General features: G+C 34.1%; 1 protein-coding gene across 5 annotated transcripts in view; it reads left to right on the top strand.

The window, feature by feature from the left end:
* The window catches only part of PH4alphaEFB (prolyl 4-hydroxylase subunit alpha-1), a 264,715-nt gene that overhangs the window by 189,335 nt on the left and 57,742 nt on the right, over positions 1–17,638 (top strand). For all 5 annotated transcript variants that reach the window (XM_075355113.1, XM_075355030.1, XM_075354963.1 and 2 more), the window contains exon 2: positions 11,340–11,510. In XM_075355113.1, coding sequence (XP_075211228.1) covers positions 11,340–11,510 — 171 coding nt within the window. The remainder of the gene's footprint in view (positions 1–11,339; positions 11,511–17,638) is intronic.

Below are 17,638 nucleotides of genomic sequence, written 5' to 3'. Positions count from 1 at the left end.
TTTGTAAGTTCATTAATGTTTTACGGAGAATGTGTTTAACATTTAGAACATTTGCCCTAATAAATTTCATTTGCTTTTCTGTTCTCTTATTTAAAAGTGATGGGTATTTTTGTCCATTATTTATATTTAAAGTTATATAATAAAGAGCGAAATTAATACTTTTCACGTTTATCGTTTTACAAACTAATATAGCGTTTTTACGGTGCACGTAATGTAGAACAAACTACTTTTTCTATAGGATCTAAAGAAAAAGAGGTCTTAAAGAAATTATCACTTAAGTTATTTATTATTACTTTTGAATTACTCCCGTAAAGAATATAATGAAATGAAGCACGGCTATTATTGTATATCTGCTTAATTCTTTTCTTAATTAAACTTAAAATAATTGAATTTAATTAAGATCAGGAATTATTTTTCTTAAGAAATATTAATTTCTTTAAAAATGTTACCTGAAATTTCATAATTTCAGAATAATAATTACGTTAAAATAATAATAGTATAATTATCAGTAACGTCGTTATTATTAAAGCGGTTATGAAATTGGATAAATGACTAAATTTTGATTAGGAAACCAAATTGTCGACAGTATTTTAATTTCACTAATTTTTAACGCTTTTAATCTTATTTTACTATTATTAATTTATATTTCACGGTTTAAATAAATAAATTAAAAAAGTTTGCTAAGGTTGCTTAAAAATGGTGGAAGTCGTCGCCATATCATTTGCAGTCAAAAATATTTGTCCTACACGAATAACTTATAGGTACTGGATGCATAAAATAGTATTTTCAATTGAAAATAGATTATCTCGTACAATTGACGTTAAGTAAATTCATACGGCTGCTAAAGTTATAAAAATAAATTTTAGATCTGTGTGATGAACCCACCGGTTTGGTCTAGTGGTGAACGCGTCTTCCCAAATCAGCTGATTTGGACGTCGAGAGTTCCAACGTTCAAGTCCTAGTAAAACCGGTTATTTTTACACGGATTTGAATACTAGATCGTGGATACCGGTGTTCTTTTGGTGGTTGGGTTTCAATTAACCATACATCTCAGGAATGGTCGAACTGAGAATGTACAAGACTACACTTCATTTACACTCATACATATCATCCTCATTCATCCTGTGAAGAATTATCTAAACGGTAGTTACCGGAGGCTAAACAGGTAAAGAAAGAAAAAAAGAAAGAAGATCTGTGTGATGAAATTTTTTAGGAGAATGTTAAAAATCAAACGGGTGGATAAAGTGACAAACGAAGAGGTATTGCGGCAAATAGATGAAGAAAGAAGCATTTGGAAAAATATAGTTAAAAGAAGAGACAGACTTATAGGCCACATACTAAGGCATCCTGGAATAGTCGCTTTAATATTGGAAGGACAGGTAGAAGGAAAAAACTGTGTAGGCAGGCCACGTTTGGAATACGTAAAATAAATTGTTAGGGATGTAGGATGTAGAGGGTATACTGAAATGAAACGACTAGCACTAGATAGGGAATCTTGGAGAGCTGCATCAAACCAGTCAAATGACTGAAGACAAAAAAAAAATACAAAACTATAGGATGGTGTGAGACATCTTAATGAAATTTTAAATTAGTTTTCATCGGATGAGTGCTATATTTCTTGGTGTTAATAGAAAGCAATTTGTTAATGATATTTACTGCCTAATTAAATTATTAAATGTTGCAATGGTAGTTCTTTTTTTAGAAATATCAAACCGAATAAAACTTCTTTTAAAAATATATTCCCGACTAAGGTGGTTCATTCATCGCGTAGACAATGAGAAAAAATTAATTATTAGTAGTGACGGGGAATCCTCGAATACTAAAACGAAAACGTCTATAAAAAAAATGTTTTATTTTTTTTATAGCATTTTTACTTCCACTAAGTGATAACATTTTTTTAATACTGAAAAAATAACAATAACCCGTATTTTCGCTTATACAGAAAAAAAAACATATTTAGAGTGAATTTTCAGCAACCTATAGTTTAATTCGCGATGAGAAAATTGATCCTGGTTCGAATACTTGTTTTCTTGAAATAAAAATCTGCAAATAAGTAATACTTATTTTTAATTGGAGTTAATCGTTTTAGTTGAAAGTAAATCTGAATTAGATCAAAACCGAAATAATTATTAAATAAAAACTTTCTTTAAATACCTTTTTTATTTTTTCGTATATATAGTTTTAATTTTTACGAAACCTTTTGTTTTTGTTATATATATATATATATATATATATATATATATATATACAGGGTGTCCCATATAAAACGCAACCCAACCTTATATTGGTAAGTATTGAAATAATAAAAAGGCATTGTGTAAATGTAAATGTAATTTTTATTACTACGATCCATTACCTTACATTTAGAGTAAATGTTGGAAGCGGCCGCCATCTTCTTGAATACAAGCTTCAATTCTTTTTACAGCGTTTCTCGCAACTTTTTTTCAAAGTTTGTGGCTGGATATTAAATACAGCTTGTTCAATATTGACTTTCAATCGTTCAAGTGTTCGTGGTTTGTTGCTGTAGGCTTTTTCTTTGAGGTAATCCCGTAGAAAAAAATCCGCCGCAGTCAAATCTGGAGATCTTGGTGGCCACAAGCCTCGACCGATAACACGATTACCGAAGAATTCCTCAACGAAATCAGAAGTTGAACCTGCATAGTGCGATGTCGCACCGTCATGTTGTAGCCGGCAGTGTCTGTCTTCCTCTTCCAAGAGTGCGATGAACCGAAATAAAATATCCTGATATCGTTCTACATTAATGGTGTGCTCGAAAAAATAGGACCGATTATTATCATCGCGCACCACACGCTCAACTTCTGCGGTTGTAATTGTTTTTCGTGATAAACGTGGGGATTTTCAGCGCTCCAAATTCTACTGTTTTGGCTGTTTACGTAGCCATGCGAATGAAACCGTGCTTCATCTGTGAAAAAGAAGGAATCCATAACGTTAATTCCCTCACGCAGCAATCGACGGAACCGTTGATAACATTGTAGCCGTTTTTCTTTGTCGGGCTCAAGAAGTCGATGAACCATTTGAATGCGATAAGGCCGTAATTGTAATCGTTTGGTCGCCCGATGAACAGTCGATTTAGACAAATTAATTTTAGCAGACAAACGTCTGATCGATTTGTTTGGCGATGCGAGTAATCGGTCTTTGATTTCAGCAACAGTATCTGTATTCAATACTGACGCAGATCTTTTGTGTTCCTTGTTATTAACAGAACCGGTCTCTCTAAATTTTGCAACTGACCTTAATACTGATGTTTTGTTAGGAGCCGGTTTATCTGGGTACTTATGGCGAAACAAATCTTGCACTGCGACCGCTGATTTCGTACTGAAGTACGACTCGACAATGAAAACACGTTCATCTAGCGAAAACACCATCTTGTCTCTAGCAATACACTGAACGTTATGATTGCATGTTGTTACTATCGGTAGTGTTCAACTGCGTCGCCGCGATATTCAGATCTTGGACGAGTCCATTTCAGTAACGAGTAGGGGAGTAAGCTTGACTTTTGAAATTTCATGGATAAGTGATTGATGGGTTGCGTTTTATATGGGACACCCTGTATATGTGAATATATAGATTACTTCATTTGTCTTATTTAATAAAATATTTAAAAATGTATTAATGTGAAATAAGTAAAATAAATAAATAAAAGTTTTAAATATGACATTGATAATCTGGATTGGGGGAATACTTGAAATATTTCAGGTTTTCGAAAAGTCAAAATCTAATTACTATTTGAATTAGAAAACACTGATTCTTATCTCCTCACTAGTTATTATAAATTTTATTGGATATATTAAAGAAAAAATTTGCACGCTTACCTAAACATAAAGTCAATTATAAATATGGAGTCACAAAGGGTAATTTTCTTTATCTTTTGAATATAAATGTCAAAAATGAAATTACGTAGGTTGATAGAACAATAATCGGGAATGAAATTAGTTCACCCTCGGTTTTTTTAACTTTCATTTTAAAGAGATTTACTGAAATTCATTCTCATCGGTTAAGATTTAATTTAATTAGTACGAGATTCATTTGTTTGTGTTGTAATTTTATTTTCATTACACATTATCGTGTGTTTTTATATATAACGGGCAATATTGCAATATCATGCGTCGTGATCAAAGATTTATTAGTGACGTGTCTACAAGTCGGACACCTGTATTCGTAATATAATACTATGATAGTAGTCCTTTACCGGTAATACTGCTGAACTATAATTAAACGATTGTATACCTTAATGTTGTTTCCTGTTATTGTTTCTTAGCACTAGGACATGTATTTTCACTTACATTGAAACATTCGACCAAAATTTACGAACGAAGATTTTAATACATTTTCATTATAATTTTATAATGTATCTTTTTTTTTTGACTTCAGTCATTTGACGGTTTGATGCAGCTCTCCAAGATTCCCTATCTAGTGCTAGTCGTTTCTCTTCTTTTAACTATATTTTTCCAAATTCTTCTTTCTTCATCTATTTGCCGCAATACCTATTCATTTGTCACTTTATCCACCCATCTGATTTTTAACATTCTCCTATAGCACCGCATTTCAAAAGCTTCTAATCTTTTCTTCTCAGATACTCCGATCGTCCAAGTTTCACTTCCATATAAAGCGACACTCCAAACATACACTTTCAAAAATCTTTTCCTGACATTTAAATTAATTTTTGATGTAAACAAATTATATTTCTTACTGAAGGCTCGTTTAGCTTGTGCTATTCGGCATTTTATATCTATAGCAGATAGAAATGAAAAAAAAATCAATTTCTGGAGGATTATTTCCCCCATGTAAAGGCTTTTATGTACTAGACAAGTTCTACTTTTAACAAAGGACATAGAATTGGGCTAAAAGAAACAGAAGAAATTTAAACCATTTTTTTAGGATATGGTGTAAAGGTCAGTCTACTCCAAAAATGTAATCTAATGTATAGCATATAATTTTATTGAAACACATAATTATAATTTTCCTTGAAAACTTGGGAAATATATTTGTCCATATCATGGGAAGTATGTCCAAATTTGATAAACATCCTATTACAAAATATTTAAGATGATTTTTCAATTCGAAAAACCCAATGGCGAGGAACTTGATTCTTGACAAAATAAGAAAGGGAATAATGAAAAGAAATGATGTAAAAAGACTGCTATCGAAAGTGAAATAAGGCTCTGTAGAACGCATTGGTTATCTGTTATTTGAACTACTATCCTTGAATTTTTGCATAAAAATATTTTCAATATAGAAAAGAAGGATTTCAGACTTTGCAATATTGCACTATAAAGATTCTATAATAAGCATTGGGAAGAAAAAAAAAATTCAAACACTCTACTAGACAATATATTCTTTTGTAAATCAGATCTACCACCACTTAAGAACGTGATGTAAAAAAGATCACCACAGAAACTTCCTCTAAAAAAATAACAATAGAATTCTAGAAATTATTCATTTCTTCAAGTCAGTCTTGAGCATAATAAAAATATATATGGAACACAATGAGATCATCCCCTTTCTTTCTGAAGTTGCTTAAAAACTGGATAAATCCAGATTAATATACACTCTTTAGTTGTATTTTTCTAAAAGTAAAACGATCGACTGTTTTAAAGTTATTTAACAGAATGACTAATTTTAGGTTTATTAAAAAAAGAGAATTAAGAATTGTATTTAGTTAAGGAAATGTCAAGGAAAAAAAGGGATTAGTGGAAAAACCGCATAAGTTTGAAGTAACTGAATGTGCAATATAAGATTCTATTAGCAGTTTATTGGGCTCAAGGAATGAAAGAAAAAATAAATACGTTAAATTAGCTCGTCATTATTAACGTAAAAGTCACGAAATTAATAATACCAAGATAGAAAGTAAATAATTTTTTTTTTTAATTTTTTACCGTTAACTAGCTGAATAATAAGGTGCTGAATTAGCATCCGCGTAATAAATTTTAAGCGAAAACAACATAATTAATATTTTATTCTAATATTACATTTTTTTATATGCACAAAAATGACGACTATAAAAAATACAACCAATGTTTCTTATTTTTTTTTTAATAATACATGTAAGAAGTTAATTATTTAGATTTTTAATTTGTTATCACGTAGCTAAAATATTATATCTTTATTTTACTTTAACCTGGCGATAAAAAGCGTTGTACGTTTACTTAACTACCTAATTTTCTACACGTATTAAAAAAAAAAATAAAACAGCATTCATAATTTTTTCATTGACCCAGATTGTTCAATCTGCCATTAACATTTGGTTAGACCAACCAAAATCATTTGTGGCTTTACTCGCTATAAATCAACAACATATTGTTGATTTTGCAATGGATTCAAGCTGAACAAGCTATAAAAAAAAAATCATCCTCTGTGCAGATGTTTCTCGTTCCATACAATTCATCGGATGTCACCAAGTAAAAAAATACTAAATAAAACCAAGTAAAAATAATGAATATGTACCCATATACAGATGTTGAAACGTTTTTTGAATAAGAATTAAATTTAATTTCAAAGAATAAACGATTGGATTTTTTTGTATATATTTTTTATTCTCTTCTTTTATAAATACAGTTGTAAATTTAAAATATACCATAAGACTTTAACCATATTTAATTTAAAATAAACATATCTTTAAAGAAATTGGATTTCACAAACTTTCTTTCCACGGACTGCAAAAAAAAACTCCGTTTTTTTCACGTAAGGACGCTTACGGATAGTATATGATCATTAAGCTACAGTTAACGCCACTAACAAACGATTCAAAACACAGAAACATAATTTTTGAAAAAATGGATTAATTACGTAATTCCCACAATGAATAACTACAAAGATACAACAGCAGGCCGAAAACCAAACAGCAAAATATGTAATTTTAGATACATTAGATACATTATGTAATTTTAAGAGAGCATTAAAAGATTTAAATGGCATAAAGGCTCCTGGAATAGACGGAATACTTGTAGAATTACTGCGCAGTGCAGGTGAGGAAGCGATTGATAGATTATACAAACCGATGTGTAATATTTATGAAAAAAGGAAATTTCCGTCAGACTTCCAAAAAAGTGTTATAGTCATGATACCAAAGAAAGCAGGGGCAGATAAATGTGAAGAATACAGAACAATTAGTTTAACTAGTCGTGCATCAAAAATCTTAACTAGAATTCTATACAGAAGATTTGAGAGGAGAGTGGAAGAAGTGTTAGGAGAAGACCAATTTGGTTTCAGGAAAAGTATAGGGACAAGGGAAGCAGTTTTAGGCCTCAGATTAATAGTAGAAGAGGATTAAAGAAAAACAAACCGACATACTTGGCGTTTATAGACCTAGAAAAGGCATTCGATAACGTAGACTGGAATAAAATGTTCAAAATTTTTAAAAAATTAGGGTTCAAATACAGAGATAGAAGAACAATTGCTAACATGTACAGGAACCAAACAGCAACAGTAACAATTGAAGAACATAAGAAAGGGAGAACGACAAGGATGTTCCCTATCCCCGTTACTTTTTAATCTTTACATGGAACTAGCAGTTAATGATGTTAAAGAACAATTTAGATTCGGAGTAACAGTACAAGGTGAAAAGATAAAGATGCTACGATTTGCTGATGATATAGTAATTCTAGCCGAGAGTAAAAAGGATTTAGAAGAAACAATGAACGGCATAGATGAAGTCCTACTCAAGAACTATCGCATGAAAACAAACAAGAACAAAACAAAAGTAATGAAATGTAGTAAAAATAACAAAGATGGACTGCTGAATGTGAAAATAGGAGGAGAAAAGATTATGGAGGTAGAATAATTTTGTTATTTGGGAAGTAGAATTACTAAAGATGGACGAAGCAGGAGCGATATAAAATGCCGAATAGCACAAGCTAAACGAGCCTTCAGTAAGAAATATAATTTGTTTACATCAAAAATTAATTTAAATGTCAGGAAAAGATTTTTGAAAGTGTATGTTTGGAGCGTCGCTTTATATGGAAGTGAAACTTGGACGATCGGAGTATCTGAGAAGAAAAGATTAGAAGCTTTTGAAATGCGGTGCTATAGGAGAATGTTAAAAGTCAGACGGGTGGATAAAGTGACAAATGAAGAGGTATTGCGGCAAATAGATGAAGAAAGAAGCATTTGGAAAAATATAGTTAAAAGAAGAGACAAACTTATAGGCCACATACTAAGGCATCCTGGAATAGTCGCTTTAATATTGGAAGGACAGGTAGAAGGGAAAAATTGTGTAGGCAGGCCACGTTTGGAATATGTAAAACAAATAGTTAGGGATGTAGGATGTAGAGGGTATACTGAAATGAAACGACTAGCACTAGATAGGGAATCTTGGAGAGCTGCATCAAACCAGTCAAATGACTGAAGACAAAAAAAAATTCTATCTGCTGTTTTTATTTACTCTTTTTGGTGAAGAAATCAACCATTCTGGATTTGCATGTAAGATAATGTATGCAAGCTACTGTACGTTTTTCAGGGAGAATTTCAGATCTTGTTATAATATCTGCAGTTGAGTAGAAAAATATATAGTTAATTTTTTTTTATTTGTGTGTAATTAATTATCACTTAAGCTTAAGGCTTGTGCATGATAATATGATATGAAATATTTCTAGTATGTGAAAAATGCCAAGTCTGATTGGGATTTAAACCCAGAATATTTAAAATGAAAAACGAAGGTGCTATCACTTTGCCAGAGGTCAGCATTGTATAATTAATCAGAATTTTGTTGTAAAAATTTCTTAAATACCAAATTTTTTCATAGGTGTAGTGTATGTAAATGCTCTCCTCTGCATCACAATTGCTGGATTTTATTGAAACATGACACTGAGTTTCTGAAAGGTAAGAAATGTTTTGTGATCTTGGATTTTAAAAAATCTGTAGCTTGACTGGGACTTATTTTTCAAAAATTATTTGGGCTAAATGGTTTGAATCAGACTAGTTGTTTGATACAGTGTATATATGTTTGGTAGAGTACGGTATTAAGTTGAACATATAGTGTAAAGTGATATGTAACTGTGCTAGGCAGTTGATTCCTGTTGGTATGGTGGACTTTCTATATTTTGTTTCACGAAAACGTGCTGCAAACATAACAGTATGATAATTCTAATTTAATTTAATTTAGTGCAATCCAACTTAGATAAAAGCACTTCTTTTTACTGTTAACATAAAAATGAAGTAAAAATAACTTGTAATAAGAAAATTGTAAAATAATATAATTTACCTTAAAAATAAAAATTTTAAGATAGTATGTTACGCTATATTAAAATTTCATCAAGTAAAACGGAAAAAAAAAATTGGTTTTCTCAATGTATTTTTTCAATACCCGATAATCTTTTCTCTTTCTTTTTAGCCTCTGGAACCGCCATAAGGTATATGTGCGAATGTAAATGAAGTTTTTTTTCCGCGCCACCCTATATATTTTTTCTTCGGTTTGTAGGATTTTTTACCTCTCTCTCTCTCTCTCTTTTTCTTGTTTAGCCTCCGGTAACTACCGTTTAGATAATACTTCAGAGGATGAATGAGGATGATATGTATGAGTGTAAATGAAGTGTAGTCTTGTACATTCTCAGATTGACCATTCCTGAGATGTGTGGTTAATTGAAACCCAATTACTGAAGAACACTGGTATCCATAATCTAGTATTCAAATTCATATAAAATTAACTGTCTTTACCAGGATTTGAACCTTGAACTCTCGACTTCGAAATCAGTTGATTTGTGATGATGAGTTCCCCACTAGACCAACCCATATTTTTTCCTGTACGTGTTTCACATTAACCCAAGTTTCATCTGGATAATAAATTGTCTTATCCCTTCATGAAATTGCTGAATTTCTCTTAAATATTCCCTACATCTTGAAATAATATTTTCGTATTCAATTGATGAAAAATGTTTTTCTGGACATGAAACATAAATTCATTGATTTTAAAACATGGTGTATTCTACTCTTAGAAAAATCTGGCATTACAGAATCAGTATTCACTGCATTTAATATTTTGTTCAAGTTAGGAAGCTTATTGAAGTAAAAGAATGAACTTTTTCTGGTTGTGGTTTTAGTAAAATCGTCCAGCCTTTTAATTGTTTTCATACACTTTTGTGTCTTTTTAGGACTAACATGTTTACCATCAATTTTGTGTTAATTTTTTTATATTAAAAATTGTTCTTTCACTAATGACAATTATACTACTTGTATTCCGAGCAATGTTTCTAACCGCAGTTTCAGGGTTATCTTGTTTTAAGGTTATATATATGTTAATGATTATTTTTTTCAGAGTTACATAAGGGTTTTTCCAGTTTATGTTTCATGACAGAATCACTCATTGTTAAAACCTGATTGCACAAAAACACAGGATAAACTAAAATTAATTAAAATAACACTAATTAAAACTGTTATAAAATTGAAGTATAAACTGTATCATACTGCACAAAGTAACACAATAACATAGGTTGAAATAATTTCTTTCACTGAACTGAGTAATTTTGTGACAATAATACATCAGTAACAATAACATCATTTGTAATGATGTTATTGTTACTAAACATCAAACAAAGATTCCCAAAATTTTTAATTGCTTATCATCGGCGTGTCACAGTGCCAGATAAGTGATAGCTTATATTACATTATTATACGCATAAAGCAATAATTGCACTTGCACTTGAGTGACAGAATGATCCAGCCTAAGCTACTGAGATTTTACTCATACATTCTGAATTCATATTTATATCTGCTACAGTGTTTCCTGAGATGGACCGTAGTTTATAGTTAGGTTCGAAGGTTGCTGTAATATCTTGTTGCTGAGGAGACAGTAGTTTGTACTGTTACAGAACAAGTAGTTGGAGTTCTAATTAGAGAGTCTATAAAACATTTTACTATTTTTTAGTGTTGGTTTAGTAGTGAGCTGTGATCTCTATCATCTTTTTCTTCAAATTTTAGAGCCTATGGCTGGTTATAACTTGAAATAAATGAAACCATCCCTTATCTTAAAAATTGTGATAGTCTTAAAATGGATAGTTATATTTTTGGTATGATCTGTTTTTTTATAAACAATTTAAAAAGTGATGTGTTGTCATATTTTATACAGCTATAAAACAAATTTAATATGATGGATGTTAAAGCAGGTAACAATCATCTTATCCTTGGGAATAGCCGTTTATTAGTTTATTTAAATTCCTCACTCAATTACCATGAGAAACTAGTTAGTAATTCATTTATTAAAATTACTCTTTAAAATTGCAACATTATTGTGTTTTCTTTCTACAAGTAGAAAGAATGCATCCCAGGTAAATCATTAATTTTCTAATAGTTTATACAATAAATTATCTTTTATTTGTTTGTTTTAGGGATGTTAGGATATGGATGTGCATCTTGCTTATTGGATTCAGTACAGTAAATGCAGAACTGTACACTGCTCTTGCAGACATGGAAGAATTATTAGAAACAGAAGCTGTTCTTCTAAGGGCATTAGAAGAATACATAAGTTCAACTGAACATAGGCTTCAGCTTCTTAGAAAGTAAGGATGTTATGTTTTTAGATTGAATTTTACGATAATTGCTGTAAACTTAAGTAGTATTGCTAATGTATCAAATGTATCTTGTTTAGTCTGCTTAATTTATAAAGAATTATTTATTATTTATTATTTTTATTATTATTTATTGTTTTTTTTCATTATTTTTTTGTTATTTTTTAAGGTCTTTGATTAAAATATTTTAACCATTCATAACAATATTGTTTTGATTGATTTAAAACAAATAATAATAAGTATTTCATAATTAAATATAAGGTAGCCTTGATTATTGGTAACGTGGTCAATACTGTAGTTCTTATTCATTAGGTCAGAAAGTTTTTTTTTGATTTGGGAAAAAAATATTTTATGCCCCACATGTCTGACTTTTACATTAGGTACTTTATCATCTTTGCCACTTTGTCATATAAATGTTTTAATTTCAATGTTTTCTTATAGTGCATATATATTTTTTATTACTTTTAAAGAATTAAACAAATTTAAAAAAATATTTTATTCTAGCTACAAACGAGAAATTTTATATACTTAATTAAAAAATATAAAAGATATAAAAAGCTGTTGAAGAGATAATCTCTTTTCTGCTGCAGTATTTTGGCCACCATCTTGGAAAATGGCTCCAAAAAAATAATTTTTCTCAAGTAGCATTTCAAAAAAAATTTTAAGAAGTTGGACAGTTTAAACTGTTAAGAATTAAAAATTTTGTTGCTTCTAAGATTTAAAAACAACTTTAAAATGCAGCCGTTATTTCGAGTTAAATGACAGAACACTTTTTTTTTTTTAAAAAGTTGAAAACTGTTTAGCCAAAAAGTTATTGTTTCTAACATCTGTTGTTTTCAAGCAGCCTCACTCTCCTGCAGATCTGGTGGCATCAGATATCTGCTGCCTGAGAGGGACTTTGAGATAATCTTTAGGTCAGGTCATTTGTATGTGTCTGTGGTTCTTTTAGTCCTTTCTTTAGATCCAACTAAGAATTTTTCATTGTCTTGATCCTTTCATCTCCATTTTTTCTTTTGTTAGTATGGTTTGACCTGCTAGGTCCATGTTGGGATTGTTAAGAGCAATATAGGTGATCTCCCCGCACGGGGGGTCTCATTTTTGAGACTGGGGAGTGGCGTCCCTACAACCCGAGCCCCTGCTGCCCTACTCTCACCACATACCAGGCAAAAGGACACTACACTACACACATACAAACCACCAACAACTTTACAAAAGTACAACATGTACTCTGTACTACACTTCGTGCACATACACAAACTAGATATGATGATGTTGCGACACCTTTTGAATCGCACCTGTAACCCAAGGTGGGAACTATCGTGCCAACGGATGGATGGCTCTACGTAGTGAGTCTCGAACAATGCCCTCTGGGCAACAGGGCGAACCCAGTTTTATTGTAGCCCTAGCTCCAGTATGTGTGCGCTCTGCTGGAGTAGTCCTTTATATCGCCGGTTCTTGTGGGAACAAAATGGAAAGTTCTTATCAAAATAAATCTTCGATGGGTGGTGGGCCATTCAAAAAATTCACAAAAACAATGGAGGAAGCAGGGAGCTCTCCGATGGGGTCTCCATTCTGGAAAGACCATGGGTCACAGAAGGTGACCAATGGGAAAAAGGAGATACACAAAAAACAGAAACGGAGGGTGAGTTCATTGAACAAAGACAGACAGGAAATGAAAGATGAGTTGTGCAAATACAAACAATTGCTTGATGAGGTGGAAACGCAAATTAAGAGACTTGCTAAGCTGGTAGCCGCAAATACAAACACCAAAGTGGGAATTAAAGAGTGTTCTTCCTGCCTTACAGAGTTGTTGAAGAGGAAGGCGGAGTTGAAAAAGACTGACTTTATTTGTGATGTAGAACAAAGTAATTCAAACAAAAGAGATAGCGACACAGACGGAAGATCTCAACCAAGCGGACGTATTTGAGACTCTTCGAAAAGGAACTGTAGATGATTTAAAAGGAGTTATAGGGAGAAAGTGGTCTGCGCAGCTATTCTCTCGTATGAAGTACGAGACCTTGGACCTCCCAAGGAAGTCGAAAATGGAGGACATATTCATTGTGGATGTTCAAGGTGAAGATAAAGATAAGATGGGCGAATATGTAAAAAAGGTGGCACCGGGAACGAGACATCTGTTGAATGGATGCACACTCACCCTGTTACTGTGATATGGAACACCCCGAGAGCCACGGTGCTGGATGATGAAGAAGACAATACCGTGAAAGACAACTTCACGGATTTTGTCAAAGGAGGAGACCATTCAGAGGTGGATTACCTTACGGTAATATAGAAGATCAGAAACATAACGGACGGGAAATTCGCAATTGTTACGGATAGGACAATAACTGGAGAATACACGAGGAAGAGAATAGGACACTGGGCACATTCCTAGCAACAAGAGACGACACTGTTCTTACTGGAAGAAAATCCTAAAGCCATGGAAGTCGAAGAAAACAGGGCAACGACGGTGGTATTGAGAAAAGAGGGTACCACATATGCTGAGCTCCTACGTCAGGTAAAAACACCGGTGAGCACCGAAATGGCGGAGAACATCTTCTCTGTCAGAGAGGGCAGAGGGTGCGCAGTAGAAGTGCGCCTGCGTGATGGGAAGAAAAATGCACCCAGTTGTGACAGAAAATCAAGACACTAGTACCAACGGTGGAGATCACAGACAGAAGTGTGGTCATGTATGTAAAAGATATAGACGCAGATGTGAAGCCCGATGAGGTATTAATGGCTGTGGAGAAATCACTTCGTGGACAATCTGCGGCCAGGGTCACATTCATGAGGCCAGCCTACGGTAACACACGACATGCTACCATGGAAAGATGCTCAACGGCTGACCTCCTCCCGCCGATTGCTCATTGGACTATGTTAGGGGATGTAGAAAACAGATTATTCTAGCTGGGGACCTCAATGCAGAATGCATAGAACTGGGAGGCGCCAGCTCCACAGATCGAGGGTAAGAGTTGGCAGTTCTGCTGTCATCCCTTTGTATGGAATCTGTCAACACCCCTGCTGACCCGACATTCGTGGGAAGAGGGACCGGATCGGTTCTAGATATTACCATGGTATCAGAAGGCCTGGTTCAAACGTTAGCAGAATGGAAGGTCAGTGAAGAAGAATTTTGCAGCGACCACAGAGCGATCACCTTTAGGGTCGAGGATGATATACTACAGCAGAAAGACCGAACTTGTCACTGGAGACCCACGGAAACACAAATGGTCAGGGTAGTTCATGAGACTGTGGAAGATATAGGAGACACCTGGCCTCCAAATCCAGTAGTTCTAATGACAACCCTGACAGAGAAGTGCAGGATCGCTACCCAAAGAACAAGAAAGCGCAATAAGACAGTGTATTGGTGGTCAACTGATATCGCGACCCTGAGAAAAGACGCCCAAGTTAAGCGAAGAGCGGTAACCAGGATGAGGAGAAGAAATAATATTCAACTAGGTGTACTGGAGGTGAAGCAGAAGGCTTACAGGGAAGCGAAAAGGAAACTACGTGACTCGATACGGTCAGCCAAAAATGCAGCGTGGTAGAGGAACTTGATGTGGACCCTTGAGGGAAGGCATATCAAATCCTAACGAAGAAATTCAGAAGGCGCCTCCTCAGTTTGTCAAGAGGAGAGACCATGAGGGCGATTCTGTCACTCTTTGTACTGGATAAGGAGGACAGAGAAGAGATTGAAAACGGTCATTCGCGATGCTTCTCGCTGGTTGAAATGCAATGGGCGGTATCATGGATGAACATAAAGAAGAGTCCGGGACCGAACGGCGTGCCTGCGTCAGTGATCAAGTGTCTCGCGAAAGACATCCGTGGACTGTACTGGATGTTTTGAACGACTTGTTGGAGAGGGGCGATTTCCCACGCTGCTGGAAAGAAGCTAGGCTCGTACTCCTCCCTAAGCCGGGACCCCCACCTGGGGGAAAGAAAAATTACAGGCCCATCTGTTTTATAAACATAATGGGAAAAGTATATGAGCGGATGGTGGCGGAAAGGCTGAAAGAACTGGTAGCAGCAGGGGAACTCTCTCCTCGTCAATTTGGATTTACTAAAGGACGCTCAACTATCAACGCAATTAAGTATGTCATAGAGTGGGCAAAAGACAGGGTGGCAGGCAGTACAATCAGTACTGCACAATGCATTGAATAATCAACTTGTCAATGCTGAATTAAAAACAACTTTAATAATTATTAGTGACTCCCTTGGGCCTGTCTTGCAGAGCAAAGTTTTTTGAAGGAAGGTTTAATATTAGAAATAGACACTCTGAGTTCGTTTTTTATATTTAGCTTAGATCTATATTTTGTCTTCAAAGCAGCCAGCGCAGAAAATCTGGTTTCACAAAGGTAGGATGTTGAAAATGGTAATAGTACACGAAATGTTCTTGTTTTCAGTGCAGAAAACTCATCATCCAACCCTGCCCAAAATTCAAAGAGTGATTTATTACTAAATTGTCTTTCGATTTCTTCTCTTGCCATGAAGTCTATAAAGATTTCTTCTTCGGCAGTTGAGAGCCCTACAGGAGTATTTTGAAATGGATCTCTAACCCACTCGTAACTTGCTACCAAGTTGTCAGCAAGAAAATACTTTTTAAAATTCTTTGCCAGCATGGCTAAATGATTTTCAGTGGTCACAAAAACAACTTTCACATGTTCTTCAGCCTTGCAAGTTTTAACACATTTATCCATTTGCAAATATTTCTAGGGTTTTTTTGCTTTAAATTTCTGTTCCAGGATTCCAATTTTCTACAAAAACCATTAACTTTATGACTCATATCCATCATATGTGTATTTGTACCTTGGAGTTAAAGATTCAAGGTATATGAGGTGTGAGAAAAGTAATGAGACTGATTTTTTACTTAACAAAATTTTTAATTTTTTCAAACAACAATATTATCCCCTTCAAAGTAGTTCCCTTGAACAGCTATATACCGGCGAAGTCATTGTTCCCACTCCTAGCAGCAGCTTCCTGGAAGGGTTCAACTGGTAGGGCTTTTAACTGGTCAGTGACAGTCTTTTGAATGTTCTCTAGAGTTTCAAAATGATGTCCTTTTAAGACATGTTTCAATTTCGGGAAAACAAAAAAGTCACAAGGACTCAAATCAGGTGAATTGAAGAGGGGGTTGAGGAACCGTAGGAATGCGTTTTGAGGTCAAAAATTCCCTGATGGAAATGGCTGTGTGACACGGGGAATTGTCATGATGAAGCATCCACTTGTCTGCAATGTCTGGTCTCACACGAATCACTCGTTTCCTGAGCCTTTCAAGGACACCCTTGTAAAACACTTGGTTGACAGTTTGTCCTGGAGGAACAAATTCCTTATGCATGATACCTCTACTGTCAAAAAAGCAAATCAGCATAATTTTGATATTTGATTTACTAATTCGACATTTTTTCGGTCGAGGAGATGATGAAGTATGCCACTCTTCACTTTGCCGCTTTGTTTCAGGATCGTACTCAAATATCCAGGATTCATCACATGTGATCATATGATTGAAGAATTCTTGGTCATTGTTAATCCTCTCAAGAAGATCAATGCATACGTTTCTACAGTTGTCCTTCTGTTCTGTTGTGGGGTTTTTCAGCACTAATTTAGCACAAATCTTTTGCATGTCCAAATCATCTATCAAAATTTGATGTACGGTGAAAGTGTTTAAATTTAATTGTTCACTCATAATCTTTATTGTTAAATGACGATCTGATCTCACAAAAACCCTCACACGCTCAACATTTTCATCAGATTTTGAAGCTGAAGGTCTCCCTGAGTGAGGTTGATCTTCAACGTGTTCTTGGTCTCCAAAAATGATTTGTGCCAGTGGAAAACTTAAGCTGTTGATAAGCAATGTTCCCCATAGGTCTGTTTCAACTTTTCAAAGATCACACTCACGGATTCCTGAAGTTTAACACAAGACTTGATTGCACAACGTTGCTCTAAATTCCAATGCTCCATTTTCGTAACACACAACAAAAACACAACTTCACTGATGGCGCTGTCAAAAATAATGTGTTTGCTGAACAGAGTTAAAACTCGTACTGAGCATGTGGTAGGGATGAACAAACCGGTCTAGCACAGACCAGTAGACACAGCGTTGTCAGATCGCTCACAGTGTTACCAAT

This window comes from Lycorma delicatula, chromosome 1, assembly GCF_047948215.1.
Source record: "Lycorma delicatula isolate Av1 chromosome 1, ASM4794821v1, whole genome shotgun sequence".
Classification (NCBI taxonomy): Eukaryota; Metazoa; Arthropoda; class Insecta; order Hemiptera; family Fulgoridae; genus Lycorma; species Lycorma delicatula.
This window is presented reverse-complemented; position numbering and strand designations above follow the sequence as displayed.